This window comes from Cyprinus carpio, chromosome B5 (assembly GCF_018340385.1).
Source record: "Cyprinus carpio isolate SPL01 chromosome B5, ASM1834038v1, whole genome shotgun sequence".
NCBI classification, from domain to species: Eukaryota; Metazoa; Chordata; class Actinopteri; order Cypriniformes; family Cyprinidae; genus Cyprinus; species Cyprinus carpio.
This window is the reverse complement of record NC_056601.1, coordinates 8,126,991-8,146,730: the sequence shown is the minus strand read 5'-3', so window position 1 is coordinate 8,146,730 and position 19,740 is coordinate 8,126,991. Positions and strand designations below refer to the sequence as shown.

Sequence of the window (19,740 nt, the reverse complement as noted above, 5' to 3'; positions counted from 1 at the left end):
CAAAAGAGCTTTGTAAAACCAGTAACCTATAACTGTGCAGTCTGAAACAAATTTAAACAACAACTTTAACAACAAAAACTCTTTGATACCTTATAAATGGTCTACAAAAATGAAAATCGTGCTTTTATTTTGTGTTATTGCGTCATCACAGCGCTTTTGAAATCATCAGCAAAATATGAAAGGTCAGTCGCACGACTCGGCACGAGCCCCTTGAAAAGCATTCTGGGATACAATATGTAAACATCAGCCTCAAACCTGTCAGACGAGATTCCAATGCATTTTATACATAGTGAAATTTTGAACAGACTTATTTTTTTTATGATTTTGCTATTTAATACAAGCGGGGGTACTCGACTTCGTGATTTATATGGATGTGACGATGCTGTCAAGAAGCGACAGTACTTCTGTGCAAGTGTCAGAATGCTAGCGGCTAGTTAGCTCGCTGCTGGGTCACATTCATGCGCTTATAGTTGTCTTACATTTCAACGGATTCGTCCATTCTTTGTTACCGGTGAGCTGCACAGATATACATCCAACTCAAGTAATGTTTCGTACACTGTGTTGACACTGACGACACCGTTTTAGCCGTCGTCAGAGATTAGCGAGCTAGCCAATGAATGCTGCAGGTTAGCTGGACGTTGTTTTCGGACTCTGAAATCCTAAATGCCTGTTCATTTTCTTGAGTATCTTTTGTGCACGAGTTTATGATAATGTCACATTGTTAACTCGCATTGGGCTTTCATATATTAATCGTTACCTAATTCTGGTTTACACATCGCACAATAGCAGGCCACATCCAACCTGTCAAAATACGCAGTTTTTGGTGATTCAGATATTCAGGTGTGCATCAGATGCATCAGTCTAAACCTTTGATTTGGGAGTTGGATATAAACAAGTGAGAATTATACTGTTACGGCTACTACTGGGAATAAATGTTTGCTATTTGATACATAAACAAAAGCAACTCGTGTGTAAAGCCACGCCCCTCTAACTTTCTCTAACAGCCAGCTATAAGATGCCATTGTCCCTTCCCGTTACTATTAATGGATGGATATCTGTAATTAAGTATTTTGTTTTTAATATTTTTTGATATTGGTATGACATTTATGGTACGTTTCCTCTAAATGACCCTTTCATTTTAAATTCATTTCAAAACATTTTAAATGGGTAATCAGGATAAATCTTCAATATATATATATTGAACCTGTCTTCATATTCGTTTTGAAATCCTTTTAAAGGAATAGTTAACTCAAGAAAAGAATATATATATATATATATATATATATATATATATATATATATATATATATATATATATATATCTTATTCACCTTTCAGCTTTCTTCTAATTATGATGAACAATTGTACAATTCTTACCCTTCCTAAAATATAAAAGTTAGTAGTTGATTAATACTTATTTAAAATATCCAGGCTTTTCATTACATATATATATATATATGTATATATGTATATATATATGTTTATGTATATAGTAAATCATAATTCTGACATAAAAAGTAAAAATGATGACATACTAATTCATAATTAAGACTTTAGTCATAGTTATGACATGTTGATATTTTATAATAGATAGTTGATATTTTAAATCTGATATTTTTGTCATGATGTCGTAATTTTGCGTTTTATGTCAATTTTGCTTTTTTGTGGCATTTTTAGAATAATGTTGATGTGGGCTATAAACCTTTAAAACAATCTAATTTAATTTATTTACTGTTAATATAAGCTACGACATTAACTCTAATATCCTTAAACAATGCATTTTATAAACATTTTCTCCAAAAATGTGCAGTGCCAAAAGGGATTTATGTCTATTTTGTAGCTCTACGCTTTCATTTGTCCCAAAATTGTTGTAAAGTCTCTGTCACTGTGGAATGCATCTTGCCATTCTAAGAATTGAAAGTATTATCTTTCTAAGAATTAATTGAGTTTTATTAGCTGTTTCTTAGCTTACTTTATCTCTACTGCAGTTGCAAATGTTTAACAGGATGAGTCAAGGACCAGAGATGATCCCTTCTCTGTAAAACCAAGCCGGACTCATTTGGATATCCATATAGTTTAGACATATCTGCCATCCCTCTGTTAGCTGTCAGCTGGATCCAAGCAATGCAATACCAGTTTTCGGCAGATGTTATTTGAGGGAGTTTATTTGGGCTTGGAAATGTGACAAAATCAGGATTCCTCAGTTCTGAATCATTCTAAGTATGTGCTTGTGCTTTGTGTCATAAGGACCACTGGAACTGAAAAGTGCTGAAGGTGTAAAGCCGCATGTCTTCTGTCTGTATAAGTAGCTTTGCTAGATCAGCAGTGAGGAGAAATTTTCCTTGCCAGTGACATAAGTGAGATGGATGAACTATTACTTGGGAGGAAAACATAAAAAATGTACAATTTGAAAAAGTCATTTTTTGCAGGTACTTTTTTATTATTACACACATAATATTTAATAAAAAATTTAAAGTAGGCTATGTGTGCAAGATATTTGGAGTTCTCATGTTTTTGCATCACTAATGTTTAACAATTGATTGATTGTTAAAGGGATAGTTCACCCAAAAATACAAATTCTGTCATCATTTCACCCTCATGTTGTATTAAACCTGCATGACTTACTTTCTTCTACAAAAAATAAAATAAAATGTTCTGAGAACAACATTCCTCAAAATATCTACTTTTATGTTTCACAGAAGAAAGAAAGTCATACAGGTTTGTCACTTTATTAAATTATGTCGAGTTAATGTTGACAGAATTTTAATGTTTACGTGAACTATCCCTTTAATTTGAATGATTATGAATATTCCTGCAAACTTACATCCCTACTTCAAATATTCAGTTACAGATTGTGTAATGTTTAGAACTACAACCGATCAAAAAGCTGCTGTAGCTCAATTATATCCAAACGTGTAAACATAACTTGCTTTTATTAGTCATTTTGTTGCACTAAAGTATCTAATTCTTTCCAGGCAGTCCAGACTCTTCTTCCTGCTGTGAAGGATGGGTGTGAAAACCTTCACTCACAACTCCCCCAACCACAGCCAAGAGCTTTTGGATAAGCTCAACACCCTACGTAGTGAGGGCCACTTTTGTGACGTCACCATCCGTGTACAAGGCCAGATGTTCTCTGCCCATAAGGTAGTGCTAGCCTGCTGTAGTGACTTCCTTCGAGCGAAGCTGTCAGGGAAGCCAGCTGAAGAAGACACTGTAATAGTAGGTGAAGATAACAAACATGTGCTGGATCTCCAACACGTGACGGTCGCAGGTTTCGCTCCTCTTCTGGAATATGCATACACGTCCACCCTATCCATTAGTACGGAGAATATCATCGACGTACTGGCAGCTGCTAGCTACATGCAGATGTTTGCGGTGGCCAACACTTGCTCTGAGTTTATGAAGTCCAGTATCCTGTGGAACTCTGCATCCTCAGGAGCAGGAGGTCCTGGTAGCACCCAGCCTCCAGTTTTACACAGACCCCAAGAGACTCCTGAAGGCAATACGAGCTGCACCCTCGCCCCTGTAGATGCCCTCTCGCCATCTCCGGTCTCATCCGAATGCAGCGTACCGGAGCGGCCCATTCCTGTGTGCCGTGAGTCTAGACGTAAGCGCAAAGGCTTTGCGAGCCCGCAACCAGCATCCTCAACCTCTCCGCAAGTCCCCAACCCCTCTCCCTCCTCTTCCTCCTTCCCAGAGAGTTCAGCGCAGGCTCTGGAACCATCTCTGGCCTTCTCCTGGACATACCCCTTTGGTGTGGACCGGCGGTTTGCAGCAGAAAAGTCAAAACTACCTGAAGGCCTCCTGGAACCATCTGGAGCACCGGGGCAGGACTCTAGTGGACGGGCATTAGTGGAGTATTTGGCCTGTGAGGGCCCACGCAGCCTGGGCGTAGGGGGAGCTGCAGGGGTGGAGGAGGAGGAGGAAGAAGAAGATGTGCAGGTGAAGGTGGAAAGGCTGAGTGATGAAGAAGTGCATGAAGAAGTTTCTCAACCAGTCAGTGCTCCACACAGTTCTCTGAGTGACCAGCAGACGGTTCCTGGCAATGACCACACCCAAGAAGATCTACTCATCAGCCCTCAGTCCTCATCCATTGGTAAGACCCTTTACTCTTTACCTAATAGTGATACCCTAAATTTATTTCAATATTTTGGTTATTTTGTAAAATATCATGTGGTGTGACACTCGAAAAAGTAATGAAATTTATGAATTAATAATTCATGATGTTTGTAAAAAAAAAAAAATATTATCTTGAAAAATACAACTGTTTTTTTAAATGTTAGGTCAGTCTTTTTTTTTAAAGAAATTAATACTTGTATTTAGCAAGTATGCATTAAATTGATCAAAGTGACATTAATGCCATTTATAATGTTACAAAATGCTGTTACAAAAATCAAATAATCCTGAAAAATAGCAGTGGCTGTGCATTGATAATAATTGTTATTATTTTAATAACGTTAATAAAACTTGTGATAAGCTTTGCCATCAAATATGAGATAATAGAAAACAATTATTGTATTATTTCACAATATTAGTTTTACTGTATTTTTGGTCATATGAATGCAGCATTGGTGACCATGTGTCGTCATTCATAAACACTCTTACTAGCCCCAAAAATTTCAATAGCAGTGTATATTTCACAACACTTATTGCAATTATGATGTGTTTTCATTTATATGAATTTTTTTTTCTTTATAGTTGCACATGACATTTAAGTCATTAAATTGAAACCTTCCTGAAAGTTCTTCCAAACCATATGAAATCAACATGAATGCAAGGAGTACATTTATGCGGACTTGGAAAAATGTTTTAGAAATCAAGTTTAGAACACATCTGTGACATTTCTTTATTGTAAGCACTTTCATATGACATTGACCCGCGAGTTTAGTGAGTCAGTAGATTACCAAAGTCATAATTGCTGTTAACATTTTACTGGATCAACCTTATGTTTACTTAACTTTTAAATGTCATATTTACCTCATATTTATCAGACTGTTACTCTCTGATTATTTCATGCACTTATGAGAACGTTTAACTGAGGCTGTATCAGTTTAAAATAAAAGCAGATGACAAAATATTAAGATTTTACTGGAACAGAGGTTCAGAAACGACCTTCTGCTCTCTCTTCAGGCTCCCTGGATGAGGGGGTGACGGAGGGTCTCCAATCCATGCAGGGCACTCCAAACACTACTGGTCACATGGAGGAGGATGAGAGGTAAGACCCCTTTGGTGTCTGTGTTGTTTTTACAGAGTATCCTTTTACGACGTCTCAATTTTATGATTGAACTAAAGGGCCCCTCTGAGGAGGGACATAATATTTTAGTCTTCTCATCATCGTCTTTCCTCATGTATACTTACTTATTAAGCAGAAGAGGCTTCTGTGATATTGTAGTGGCTATTAAGAAGGGGATTTCTTGCCAAGAGGCCAGAGAAGCTAGTTGGCAGACTTTCTGGAAACTTCTTGGACCTGAATTTGCCTTTTGGAATACTGGAAGAATAGGGAAATGGTATGATGCAAAACAAATGGGATAAAAAAAGACACTGCTTTCCGTCTTAGCAGTGAAGTCTGCTTTTATATGACAACTTGATATACCTGACTAAATGTGTTATATGTTAGCCTTAAACTTTTGTGGGCTGATCTCTGTGGATCTGTAGACCAAGGAAACAGTATTGATAGCATGAATACAAGTAAAATACTCAAAAGGCAATTTGAAGACTAGTGTGGCACATTCCCACCCAAATTTACATTTATTCATTTAAAGTGGTCATGAAATAGAAAATCAACATGTCATATATATTTACAAACAATAACTTTACAATAAAAAAGTACTGCACTACAGTACTACAGTCATGACATCATGGTTTTCCTCTAAATGCTTAACAAACTAAACAAGGAAGTCTGCCGATCAGTCATGAGAGCAATACTGTTGTCTGTAGGACCGTCTAGCGTTGACTAGATGTAGACAAACTGAAGCTTCAAAAATTCTGCCCTTCTTTTTTGGACCACAAAAAGTATCCTTTTAAAAAGTGTCTCACGTGTGCTTTTCCGCTAAAGTATCACAGAGTGGTCATAGTGACATGTGATGTATATACCATGTTTTCTGCGGGTATATGATAGGGTTTGGTAAGAAGCAGACTGAAATTAAACATTATTTAACAAATATCCTGACTTGGCCGTTGGTTTCTGTGCATGACTGCATCTGTGATAACTCATAAAAAAAAGTTATTTAACTCGGTAAACAAACTACACAGATTTTTGGGGGGATTTCTAGGCGTTGTTTTTCATGTCCCATTTTTTATTCGTTACATAATATGTTAAACTTAAGTTTGTTTCTAACCAAACCATATCGTATACCCACAGAACACTTGGAATATTTGACACGTCTCATGTGACCACTCTGTGATACTTTAGCGTCTTTTTTAAAAGCTTGATGTTGATCGCCATATACTTCAATTAAATGGAAAGCACATGCAAGACTTTTTTTTTTTATCTCCTTTTGTGGTCTGAAAAAGAAGGGCATACGCATTAGAACAACACAAGGGTGAGTAATTGATGACTTAATTTTCATTTTTGAGTGAACTATCCCTTTAATGACTACTTAGCCTCTGTGTGCAATTGGCTCATCTAATTTAGTCTCTTATTCTGTCACTCTTTCTCCAGGCTGGAGAATGTCCAGTACCCATACCACCTGTACATTAGCCCTTCCACTCGCCCAGGACTCAACGGTCCTGAACGGCCCTTCCAGTGCCCTACATGTGGCGTCCGCTTCACTCGAATACAGAATCTCAAGCAGCACATGCTCATCCACTCTGGTGAGAGAACCTCTGCTATTACTGGACTCGACATTGACAGAGGCATCGCATGTGAAAAGAAATAACTTTTTTACATTTTGCTTTTTTAAAGGGGACGCTTAGGACTAGGCAATAAACAATATCATATTGAGTCTGCAATAAAATAGATTTTTATAATGATAAGCTCTGGACATTTTAAGCCTATGGATTAATCTAACAATCTCACACCGCAGAAATAAACACGACAACAGCAAATCAGTGCATGCCACTAATATCACCGATTTTCAACACATGAACTTTAACTCCATCAGAGCTGTTTTGAATGTCACTTCACAAGCTTTTCACAGTTTTATTTAAGAAAAACTACTGTCATCTACACTCTGAAGCTCAGATCTTCACGACAACTCTATCAAAATAAAGGTTCAGCTCAACTTGAACTTACAGAAATATATTACTATTACATATCAAAATGTGCTTCTTGAAATAAAAGTAATAATATTCATAAGATTATTATTTTTAATCAGTATCATACATACAACCAAGGTATTTTTTTCATCCATGTTTCAATTAATGGTGAATGAATATTGTGATAAATATTGATGTCGTATGATGTGTAGAAAGAAAAATAGTAAGAATATTTTTGGCCATATCGCCCAGCCCGACTTAAGAGTTAAAATACTACATGACCTAATAAGATTATAGTGACTATAATATAGTGTTTGTAGTTCTTTGTGGATAACTTCTTTATAAAAGCATTTTGCTAATACTTCAGCTACTAAAACTTTATTGTTGAAATGTTTTTGAAATGAATTTTAAGCTTTCACATCAGAACATGGAAAAGCTTAATATCAGGCCCTGTGTTACATGAAGGTCTTGTTTGGAGAAGAAGACAACATGATTCATCCTAATCTCTTTGTTAGTTTATACAGAGATGGCGTTTTGTTTGCTCCTCATTACATCGATGAGTTATGGACTGGTGAAAGTGATTGTATGCAATTGGTTTAGATGTGAGTTAAATGAACAACATACCTAACTTGACATATATTGCTAGATTGAACCTTTACAATATACATTATTTGCATGAGCAGAATGATGTGTTTGGTTATTTTGTAATTTCCTAGCAGTTGTAGCTCAGTTAGCACACAGCCTACTAAAACAAAGACACATTCTTGCCACGTTCCTTTCAGTCTCATTCGACTTCAGTATTTGATAATTATGTCCTGTTTTCTGATATAGGATACTATAATTTTTTTTTTTTTTCTTTTTTTTTTCTCTATAGGTATAAAGCCATTCCAGTGTGACCGCTGCGGGAAAAAGTTTACGCGGGCTTACTCTCTGAAGATGCACCGGCTGAAGCACGAAGGTAAACGCTGTTTCCGGTGCCAGATCTGTAGCGCCACTTTCACTTCCTTCGGTGAATATAAGCATCACATGAGGGTGTCTCGCCACATCATCCGCAAGCCTCGGATTTACGAGTGCAAAACGTGCGGCGCCATGTTTACCAACTCCGGCAATTTAATCGTACACCTGAGGAGTCTCAACCATGAGGCGTCAGAACTAGCAAACTACTTCCAGACCAGGTGAGGAAGAGCTGAACATTCTAAGAAAATATAGTACAAATTTAGCTTTGTACGTTCGGCCGTTCATCCCTTCATCCCATGTCGAGGTTGCAGATGCGTTTTTTGAATTGGGGGTAGAAATTATTTAACTGTATTGAAGAATATGTGTATTAGGTAAAATTGTAACACTTCACAATAAGGTTAAATTCGTTAACAATAGTTAACGCATTAGGTGTCATCATGACCTAACAATGTACAGCACTGTTAATACTGATTAATGTTTAACTTACAAATAAATAATGTTCACCAAGTCTAAATTAATTTGATCAAAAACACAGTAAAATGATAGGCGGAGTTTAGGGGGGGCTGGACGAGAGCCAATCATGATTTTGTCTGAGCTATGAATAAAATATCAAAATTAAATAATTTTTATTTTCTCATTTTATTTGTATTATCTTGTTATTTTAGTGGGTAGAATAAGTACATTTTGGGCTAAAAAAATACCTATCAAAATTAAACACCAGAGGATTCACTTTTCATTATGTTCCCACTTTGACTTGTCATGATAGGCTACATAAGGGGACTTCGAGAACAATATAAACCCACTCAATCAAGTAAACTAAACAATCTAAATTCGTTGTATTTTTTTAAATAAACCCACAAACAAAAAAGTGGTGGACTGAGTCACTGCTGGCTGATTTGGACAGGCGATTTTCACATGAAGCCTTGGCCTCGAGTGTGGCATATGACGCAGTATTCAGTTGTGAGAAAAACGGCATCAGTTCTCTACTAAGCATGTACGCAATCCTTAAGATTCACCCTCAGCTTGTGACAGCTGAAATAGATCTTGTAAAATGTGCGATCACATTGCCGATCACTCTTGAGAATCTAAGAGATGAAGTACGGAAGGACAAATATATCCAAACTTTTTCAGACTACTGCAGCTTGCACTCACACTGGCCTCAAATGTAGGCCTTAGCCCTGATCAATTTAGCCTTCTCAAATCATCACGACTTGCATAAAATAAAATCTATAGATATAAAACCGTTCATGCATATATCAATGTTTAAATGTTAAACCTAGATAAATGTGCGCTATATCCAATAGTTTGTGCGGAGATTGCAAGCTAAAGCACGCTTTGCGGCACATGGAGGCGCCAGCGCAATCGCTTGAATATTTTTCAGTGGATACGCCTTCATTTTTGCTCATAAAGGTAACTGTGCATTCACACCGCCACCATCAAGAGCGTCAAAAATCGCTCTGGCTGCCCTGCCAACAATGCTGTAGAAAGATTCATGGACGCCCTGACGTAGATCGAATGCTTATCTTGTATTTAAAGGGACGCAAAGCAAAAAACTTGTTGATCCACAAGGAGGGTAACGTTATAAGTTAACATCATTAAATATTGTTTTGGATGAAGTATTAAGATCTTTTACCTAATAATGTATAAAGCATTAATACCACACTGTAAAAATACTCTGATACAAGTAAAAGTCATGCACTGAAAATGTTACTTAAGTAAGTATAATCAGGTATAAACATTACTTAATGTAAGTATAATCATGAAAATTGATTTAAAGGTTTAAAAGTGAACTGGGACTATTATACTATTATTTATTATATCATTAGATTCTTATTCCTATAACGTTAATGCACAAGACACGCCTCGCCACTGCTCGATGCCGGCCCACATTGAAAATGAATGACTTCTGGCCCCATTGACGCTCTTGACGGCGGCGGTGTGATCGCACAGTAAGACTGAGTAATAAATCATTCGTAACTGTAAGGGGTCTACTTTTGTTTGTGTGCACTCACAATATCAACAAAACGTTGTGCTTTTATATATAAAGAAAACAAACATGATGCACAAAAAAAAAACTCATCATAATCCTTAAAGATGCACTTCTCTCTAAAGGCACGTCTAATGAGGAGATGCCGAGTCAGGATCTGCATCTTCATCCTTGCGACACCGACTCAGAAAACACTATTTATTAGTAAATAATTCAAATATCTCCTTACTGTTTCCCCCTGACACATTTATGATAATTAATTTTGCCAGTGCTTTGCGGCAAGCTTAAAGGGTTAGTTCACCCAAAAATTTAAATTAGGCTGCATTTTACTCACCCCGAGGCATCCTAGGTGTATATGACTTTCTTCTTTCAGACGAATCCAGTCGGAGTTACATTAAAATTTGTCTTTGATCTTTCAAGCTCTATCCTTGCAGTCAGTGGGTGTTGCCTTGCTTCAGTACAAAAGACGTGAAATAAAAAGCGTTTAAAAAAACATAAAAAAAAAAAAGTGTCTCACACGGCTCGGGCGGGGTGAACAAAGGCCTCCTGTAGCGAATCAATGCGTTTTTATAAGAAAAATAGCCATATTCAAAACGTAATAATCACTTGAATCTAGGTCTCACGGTTGTAAATGGAAGCAGTTCTGGGGGAATAACGTATGAGGTTAGTTTTGCCCATTCACCACTCAGAAGTGACACATGCAGAAACGAAGCGGAGAGATCAAAACAAAACAACAGTCACTAATTAGAAGTACAAAATGAGGATTTGTAAAGAAGAATTTTGGAGGATTTCGATATAAGCCAAGAGGAAACTGGTTTTCCTTTGCTAAAGTAAGGAAACTTTGCTTCTTTTGATCCTGTAAACAAACGTTGGTTTCCACGAGACTCACCGGCGCATGCGCAACGCTGAACCCATACGTCATGCTCCCGGAACTGTTTCTGTGTACAACTGTTGACGCAAGCTAAATTAAAGTGATTATTACATTTTGAATATGGATATTTTTATTACAAAAACTCATCGAGTCGCTACAGGAGGCCTTTGTTCACCCCCCGGAGCCGTGTGAGACACAGTTTTTTAAGAAAGGGCGCTTTTTATTTCACTTCTTTTGGACTGAAGTAATGCAACACCTGCTGACTGCAATGATAGAGCTTGAAAGATCAAAGACAATTTTTTATATAACTCCGACTGGATTCGTCTGAAAGAAGAAAGTCATATAAACCTAGGATGCCTCAGGGTGAGTAAAACGCAGCCTAATTTTCATTTTTGGGTGAACTAACCCTATAAGGCTATTGCGTGCATTTGAACGCAGAACTGTTCAGCTGCACTGACGCCACTCTTGACAGTCGCGGTAGCGTCTTGTGTTGTTTCCACCAGCGCAGCAATTTTTTCATCACTAATTGATGGATGTCTAAAATATAAAAATAAGGAGAAGCCTAAAGCAGGCCCGAGGCCCGGCCCACGTCTGAATTATGACGTGAAAATTGGCCCGAAGCCCAGTCCGAGTAAAAAAGTTGGCTGAAATGCAGGGCTCTAGATCAGCTATCAGAAATAAGTTTCTCAGTTATGAGGAGAATAAGAAACTGGCTCTGATCTAGCACACATAGAACGATTTGACTGAAAATTTATCAGAAGAGATGAAAGAAAGATAGTGGTCACACGCAATTTGGAAAAAGAGGTGGCTTTTCTGCCTTTTTTTTACTCTACACCAGTTATTGGTCATTCTAAATTTATTTTTAATGTAAAATATGTGTTACATAAATACATGAGATGTAGAACATATAAAAAAAAAAGTGCTCGTGGCTCGTCTGCCAGTGGGTGCCCCCCACGCATAAAAGTGAAACTCCGCCTATGAGTAAAATAGTAATATTGTGAAACATATTTGTCTGTTTTAACGTATTTGAAAATGAATCTATTTCTGTGATGGCAAAGATGAATTTTCAAGAGCCATTACTTCAGTCTTCAGAAATCATTTTTATTTTGATTTGGTGCTCAGCTAACATTTCTTACTGTCAAAATTGAAAATAAATTAATATTAGCTTAATATTTTTGTGGAAACCATGATGCATTTTTGATGCAAAATATTCTTTGATGAATAGAACGTTCAATTTAGTAGTCATAAGACATTTTAACAACTTTCATGACACTTTTATGCATGCTTGCTGCATACATATTAATTATTTGGCAAAATCTTACTGACATTTTTAACATTTAAATTAATATAAAGTAATTCATGTATTATGAACATTATTACCAATGAACAATAGTTTATAATTATTATAAATAATTTATAAATTAACATTAACCTAGATTAATCAGTTCTTTAATGATTGTTAGTTCATGATACCATAATGCATAAACTAATGTCAACCGATTGAACCTTTTTGCAAAGTATTTCTGGTAAAATATTGTGTATTTTCAAAGAGAGTTGAAGGTGATAGGCTTTTCTCGTTGAGGTGTGATTGACAAAATGCATCCATCAGATGAAATGTCTTTCCTGCTTAGTTTTAACAGGTTTAACGCAATCCAGGGTAACACCCAGTTGCATTGTACTGCATTTGGCAGAACATTACTCGATGAATAGAGCTTTCAGGAAATCACTGAAATCTCCTCTATTGACTGTCCTGATTAGTATTATGAAAAGTACAATGTTTATTTGTTTCTGACTAGCTTTAACACATGGGCATACACACCCTTCAGATTTCCTTTTATTCTATTCTTAAACTGGCACGTGTATCCTCCTAGATGTGTCCTCCAGAAAAAACCAACTAAGCGACTTTCATTTGAAAACAAGTATTTTCTAAATGGAATAATCATGGCTTTGATTCCATTTTGGAAGTAGTGAGAGTTGGACTGTGTATTAGGAAAAGAAGCACTGAGATGTAAACATTTGGAGTGAGCAGGGAAATCAATCCTACGTCAGCTTATTACTGCTAAATAGGTTTTTAAAATGAAGTGGAATCATTGTCTGCATTTCAGAGGAGACTCTTCTGAGGTAACCTTCATGACGGTAGCCCTTCATTAAAGCAGAGGGAAGGGAGTCAGGTGCTTTTATGCATTGAGTTCCTGCAACACTTAGACTCCCTTACTTCATCCAACCGTTTATTAGATTTAAGCCCTCTCTCTTAGGATCTGTGTTCTATTCATCTTTGTCAGGCACAAATAAACAGTCTCTATGCAAGTTACAGTGCTGAGGCAATAGTTTGACATGTGCTTATTAAGAGAGGGAGTGGTCGTGCATGTATCCCGATAAAGTTTTATGTGTTGTGATTGCAAGAGAAAGCCAGCATTACAGCCATAATTTTCAAAGTGCTTTAATTTCAGGGAGTTCATTTCGAAGTAAAATTTTAAGAGGTGCAAAAATGCACAAATTGGAAAGTGCTAACTGGGTTAATTAGATGTCTAACATTTTCTTAAAATATATTTTAAATTATTTTATAATAAAATAATAATAAAATAATAAAAAAATTAATACCTGTCAAAGTTTTGCTTTAAAGTTTCTGCTAAGAACATTGAATTTGGAAATCATAGTGTCAAGAGTGCAACTAATTGCTGTGAAAAAAATAGGAAATGATGTCATTAGTGTATCTAAGTCCTATTCATGGATTAAACTATCAGTGTTTGAATTGTGATTGCTTGCTATATCACTTTTTCTGCCAAGCCACAATCCCCCTAGTTTTGAATTTTGACTTTCGTTTAGATAGCTGCAGTGTTTTGCCAGAGGACATTTTGCCAAAATGTATTGTTAGACTTGAACATGCTTGGACTGGCTGTCCAAGAAAAAAAAAAAAAAAGAAAAAAAATCTAAAGAATCTTAGACTCATATACCAAACTTAAAACACAATCTTGGATGAATCATAAAAACTTTGTTTTGACCTTGCTTCTGAGTGGTTTGACATCCTCAGATTGTGGCTTCACAGAGGAGACTGAAAGCAATTTTTACTTTAACCTACTTTTGTGTTTTAGTCCCATTCAAGTATTTTTCATGAAAAAGTTTGAGCTTATAGTGCTTAGAAAACAATGAAGGTACTACGATTCTAAAAGATGATTGTAAAGATCATTAAACTTGTTGGTTTTCCCTTAAGTTGAGTCAGTTTATGACTTTCTGAACATTGGCCCTTCTCTCCCTTTTTTGCCCTAGTGAGTTCCTCCTCCCAGACTACCTGAGTCACATGCAAGAGGAAGAGGGGCTGGGACACTTTGAGATGAGTGAGCAGACCTTCTCCTCCTCTTCCTCAGTCCAAACACCAGTTATCTCTCAAGTTTCCTCTACCATGAACTATGACAACCACACTTCTGCACCTCCTTCCCAATCGCCAAACCCCAGGTCAAGGAACGGAGGGGAGGCCGCACAAGGGGACCACCCGAAGTCCACCGCTGCTGTTACCTCTCTGCAAGACCCAGAGGAAGACGAGGGAGAGAAGGAGAGAGGTGGAAAAAAGAAGAAGAGACTAGTGTCAATTACAATTGAGTGAAAACGTTCCAGAAGTGTAAACATGTATAAAAACAGTCAGTGTCCTGTTGCACACTTAATACTTCTGTTGTCGACGGTTTATTATACTCTCATAAAAAAAGGTACCAAAGCTGCCATTGGGGTGGTACCACTGAAAAAGGTACACCTTTGTACCTTATTTATCCGTAAAGAGCGCATATCAGTATCTTAAAAGTATAAATACCTATAATGTATATATTAATACCTAAATGGTACATTTTAGTATCTTCTGAAAGGGTACCACCCCAGTGACAACTTTTGTACTTTTGTTCTGAGAGTGTATGTTTTAACAGCTTATAAACTTGGTGTAATGCCTTTTAATTTGTGGGGGTTATTTTAAATAGTTTTAAAATCACATTTGATTTGGATTTACATACAAATCTATATGAAAGAGTGATCATGGTTCTAAATTTAAAGAAAATGTGAAATAAAAAAATGGGACTTTTTATTAGTAACCCATTAATATCTGTAACTATAATGAATTTGTTCCATGGAAGCACATTTTTTAGTTTATATTCTTATTCATAATTCATAATATACAAATTTTTAACCACTTTGTGGCGGTCTGTCAAAAAGAATCACATTTTATACCATTTTTTGCATTATGTTCAGCTATGACTGATCTCTATTTGTTATGCGACTTTTCTCCTATTTCATGTCTGCGCCCAAACTATCGCAAACTGACCCTTCCGACTGTAAACAAACCTGTTACAAACTGGGAAGCTTCAGTCCTCCGAGGACCTTTCCGAAAAATGTGAAAGACTGTGTTACTACTTCCATGTGTGTTCAGTACAGAAACAAAACACTGAATCTGACTGGCACTAAACAACCATGAAACCCTGTCAATGGGATGTTTTGCATTGACTGACTAATCTAATGTGCTTTAGTGTGTTGTTTTGAATGCGTGTATATGTGAAGAGTAGCCCTGTTTTCCTAGCCCTCTTTTCTGCTGTATGTGTAATGCTGCTAAATTTTGTAAACTGTGCCTCTTGCCCAGCTCTCCGAACCACTCGTCAATTCGATCTAAAGAGCTGTATGTGAATTCTTTAGGTTTAACATTCTTCTTTTGATTGTGACATATAGAAGAATTGTCAAATGGGTCACGTTTTAATAGAGTGGAAGGAAGGTGATATTTCCATAGCCTTTCCCATTTTATTGCTGTTGGAATTATAATATGGAATTTTCTCCATAGCTTGATGCCATCGTTGAATGTGCCTAATATTCTCACAAACAAAGTTTATGAACACCTTGTGACTATGGCATGAGCCTTGATTGAAGATGTAACTTGATTGCGACTTTGGAATATGTAGCATTTGTTTTGTTCGGGTTGTCGTAACAATCGCGTATCTTCGCTTCCTTCGTGTGATATTGCACCTGGCAATCAGTCAGTCTCGAAGCTGCTCCATTCCAATATGATTTTGTAGGGAACAAAAAGTTTTAATAAGCGTTGTGCAATATTGTTTTGGATGATTCACGTGGTCCAAAATTAAAACCTTTTATACTGCAGTGGACAATGAGCTGAATGACTGAAGATAATGAAATACAGAAAGGGGGCTAGTCGAGGGAAAAGGCTAAAGCATGTGCCCTGCGATAAACATATGAATTGTTAGTGTACAAACAGTGAAAGAAACCACATTGTGTTACAAAAACTAGGTTGCAATATCTTTCTCTGATGTCATTTCCCTTGAGACGGTCTCCGGCTTATCTCACTCTCTCCATTTTTGCGACTGCTGGCTGTATCTCAAACTCAGTTACTTCATAGTCTGAGAGTTTGTAGTGACGCATTTATCCATAAGACAATATTGGCTGTCTGTCCCAGATTGCTCTTTGTGCTACTTGCATGTTTTCCGTGCAAAAAGAAATATAGGGGGAAAAAATCAATATAGCATGGGTTGATTTGTTTGTTGGATGTTGTTTCAGATATGTGCAAATACCATTTTGTATACAATATTCAATCTTTGGTGTTCAGTTGTTTGAGCAGAAAGAAAACGTGACATTTCAGTAGTCATAATGCTTTTTTTTCTCCAAATTCTGTATCAATGACAGTTACCTTAAAAAGTGTCAATTTGTACATTTGTATATCAATGTGAGTGTGTAGTTATTTAACTTGAGCCTCGTAGTGTTCGCTTTTGTGACCATGTCTTATTGATATATATATATATTCTCTATATTCTTTTTTCTTTTTTTTAAAGCCTATAGTTTTAGTCGTATCTTGTGCCTTTGGATATTGGATCTGTATTGTATTTTTATTGGCATTAACATGCATTGATATGAATTCATAATGTTTTGTAGACAGGATGCTGGTAGACTTCAAATGTAGCTTGAAACTAAAAATATTTTTGAAGTGCTATTCGACACATGGTTTAAACTGTATGTTTTGTGTTTATTTTCATAAAGACAAATGTATTAGTCATTTTGTATCTCTTCAGTGGTTCTTATCATCCGTTTCTGTGCCAATTCAGACTTATTGAATGATGTTTTGTAAAAACATTATGTACATTAAGATTTACAGTAAATGGTTACAGCCTAACACTCCCAAGTTTGCATAAATTCATTGCTTCCATTCTTATTGCTAAATACTCATTTGCCATATGATTTTCCAAAACATATATACACTAATGTACAAATTTAAAAAATTTGTTCTTTTTAAACTATTACTCTAACCCTGAAAAAAAATGTATCAAGGCTTTACAAAAAGATATTAATAATAATATTCTATATTGATAATAGGATATTTGATTTCTAAAGGTGACATTGAAGACTGGAGTAACAGCTTTGCCATCACAGGATTACACTTTCTCTATTCTATATTTGATTAAATATATATTAAAATAGAACAGTTACTTCAGTTTGCAATTATATTTCATTGCTGTCTTTTTGGCAGCCTTGGCGAGCATTAGAGACTAAAAATTCAGACTTTTGAACTGCAGTGTATTGTGCATATACTATCATTCAGCTGGGTAAATAAAGTTCAGAATAAATCTGGGGCCCCATTTAAAAAAACATACATATTTGATCTTAGAGTGTGCATATGCTAAAATCCATGTCAATGTTCAGATTTATAAAAACTTCATTCTCAAGTCAACGATTTGGATGTTGACTGGTGCTCTTTTATGTAATAATGACTAATTAGGGGCCGTTTACAATGCAGAGATTTAAAACATTTTATAAATGAGGCCCTAGGTTCCTCTATACAAGTATGTGTATGTGTATGACCATGTTCATAAACTGCTGAAAAGTTTTTGCACTGCATATAACATCTCACTTGACATTTTGTGTGAATATACCAGGGGTTTCTATCTAAGAAAAAAAAACTGGTGTGTGAAAAGACGGTAATAAGGAAATTCTTGGCAGACAGGTGCACAAACATATGCTAAAAGAAACAATGAGAGGCTTTTAATTTTACCTTGGCATTCTAGATGAAGTTTTTGTGACATATCACAGTATTTGCAGAGTCCAAGCACCTGCTTGTGATTTGGTGTCCTCCGGCTGCGTGACCCACATCAGCCCTGGAGGGGTGGTTAAAGAAAGCCCTAAAAATGGGTCAAGTCAGTTAACATTCACAAAGTGAAGGGTTTTGATTAATCGTGACTGAACTACTATCTTAAAATGTCAAAAACTGGCCCAGAATCTATTTTATAATGATGTCCGTGAAATTGACAATGACCACTTTTAGTTTTCCACTGCTGCTGGCCATATCAGTGCTTCAGGCAACATGACCTAGCATCGCTTTAATTTACTGTGAAAGACATCAATGGTTCTACCGGGCATAAATCAAAGGGCACGTCTTGTGCCAAACCTTTTGCCTTCTACACCTGCAAACATTAGTCAAACGGAGTTATATAACAACCACCTTTTGTCTATCTATTTTGCGGTGCTGGATTAAAGTTCTTCAATATGGCTCCACAATCCTTTTTATTCTATACCACAGCACATCAATACTGAATACAGACTACTCTTCCTCTGTGTAAACTTTGTTAAAGTTTTGAAAAGGAGCATAAAATTTATAATTTCATTCACTACAATTCGATTTTCAATGTCCTTACATTCTAATGACTTCAAATATGTTTTCCTGCATTCTTGATGTTGAGTTACACATGGCATTTCTGTGTAAACCTAATCTTGCATTATACATGGCAGCTACTCTTCAAATTGCTTTCCTTAATGGACCTAAGAATAAAAAAAAAAAAATACAAGACATGTTTATTATGATTTATTTTAAGCAGAACTAGTTGAGTCCTAAAGTGATTTCAGACATTTTACTTATTTCCGGCACTTTGGTCATTTCAGCAACACTACTTCCAAAATCCTGCATAAGCAAAGGGGCCATTCCTGATCGGCTGAAAAACCACAGGCTGCTCTAATGACTCTTTCTTGCTGCTGAGCCTGGGATTGTCTTGTAATTTCTCAAGATGATCATCTGCCAGGTAGGGACATTTTATATGTGGTATTCCAAAAAAACAGCTTACAGCACCTTTATGTCTTCATCACTAATGACATTTCAAATGTGTTTCGAGTAAAGAGGGCTGAAAAGAATTTGCTCCACGCTGGTCAGTCTTCACAAGGAGAGCTCCACCGTTGCCACCGTTATGTAATGACCAAACCAAAGAGAGTAATTGGAAAGTGTTTCAATATGGTTCTAGTTCCAGTGACTGCTATTTCAAATAATGCCTCTTTTTTTATAAACACCTTGATCAATTCACTTCTCTTCTTTGCCAAAGCCTCTTAGTCAAGTAGAAAGGTTCCAGCAATGGTGAAATCATATTTATCAAACAGGATCCCAAAAAAAACAAAACAGATATATGCGAAGTGTTCTCCAGATGCAGAGGTTGTCTAAATATGATATAAAAGCATCTGAGATGCAGAGTACTTGCTCTTCATAACATTCATCACATAATGTATAAACATGGGTCCAAATAGTATCATTTATTTATCTTCTGATGATGCTCCATTTTGACATCTGGCACTGATTTGATTTATGAGCAGATTTGTCATAAACCATTGACCAAGACCACTAGCAAGCAACATTAGTCTTTCAGATTCAGAACTTAAATGCCTCTTTGACTTTGATTTACCGCCAGCCAGACTGGATTTCTTTTGAGATTCTGGA

General features: G+C 36.4%; 1 protein-coding gene across 4 annotated transcripts; it reads left to right on the top strand.

Moving 5' to 3' along the window:
* The first annotated feature begins 180 nt into the window (after positions 1 to 180).
* Positions 181 to 17,165, top strand: LOC109054805 (zinc finger and BTB domain-containing protein 44-like). Of its 4 annotated transcripts, XM_019072041.2 has the most exons (7): positions 181 to 511; positions 2,248 to 2,429; positions 2,976 to 4,096; positions 5,131 to 5,215; positions 6,662 to 6,813; positions 8,072 to 8,372; positions 14,280 to 17,165. In XM_019072041.2, the coding sequence occupies exons 3-7, from the start codon at positions 3,007 to 3,009 to the stop codon at positions 14,611 to 14,613; spliced, it is 1,962 nt and encodes a 653-aa protein (XP_018927586.2). In that variant the 5' UTR covers positions 181 to 511; positions 2,248 to 2,429; positions 2,976 to 3,006; the 3' UTR covers positions 14,614 to 17,165. The 4 variants fall into 4 exon arrangements, with proteins under 4 accessions (XP_018927586.2, XP_018927588.2, XP_018927587.2 ...); XM_019072043.2 differs by lacking the exon at positions 2,248 to 2,429 and having other exon boundaries at positions 2,980 to 4,096; XM_019072042.2 differs by lacking the exon at positions 2,248 to 2,429 and having other exon boundaries at positions 182 to 511.
* Positions 17,166 to 19,740: the final 2,575 nt, after the last annotated feature.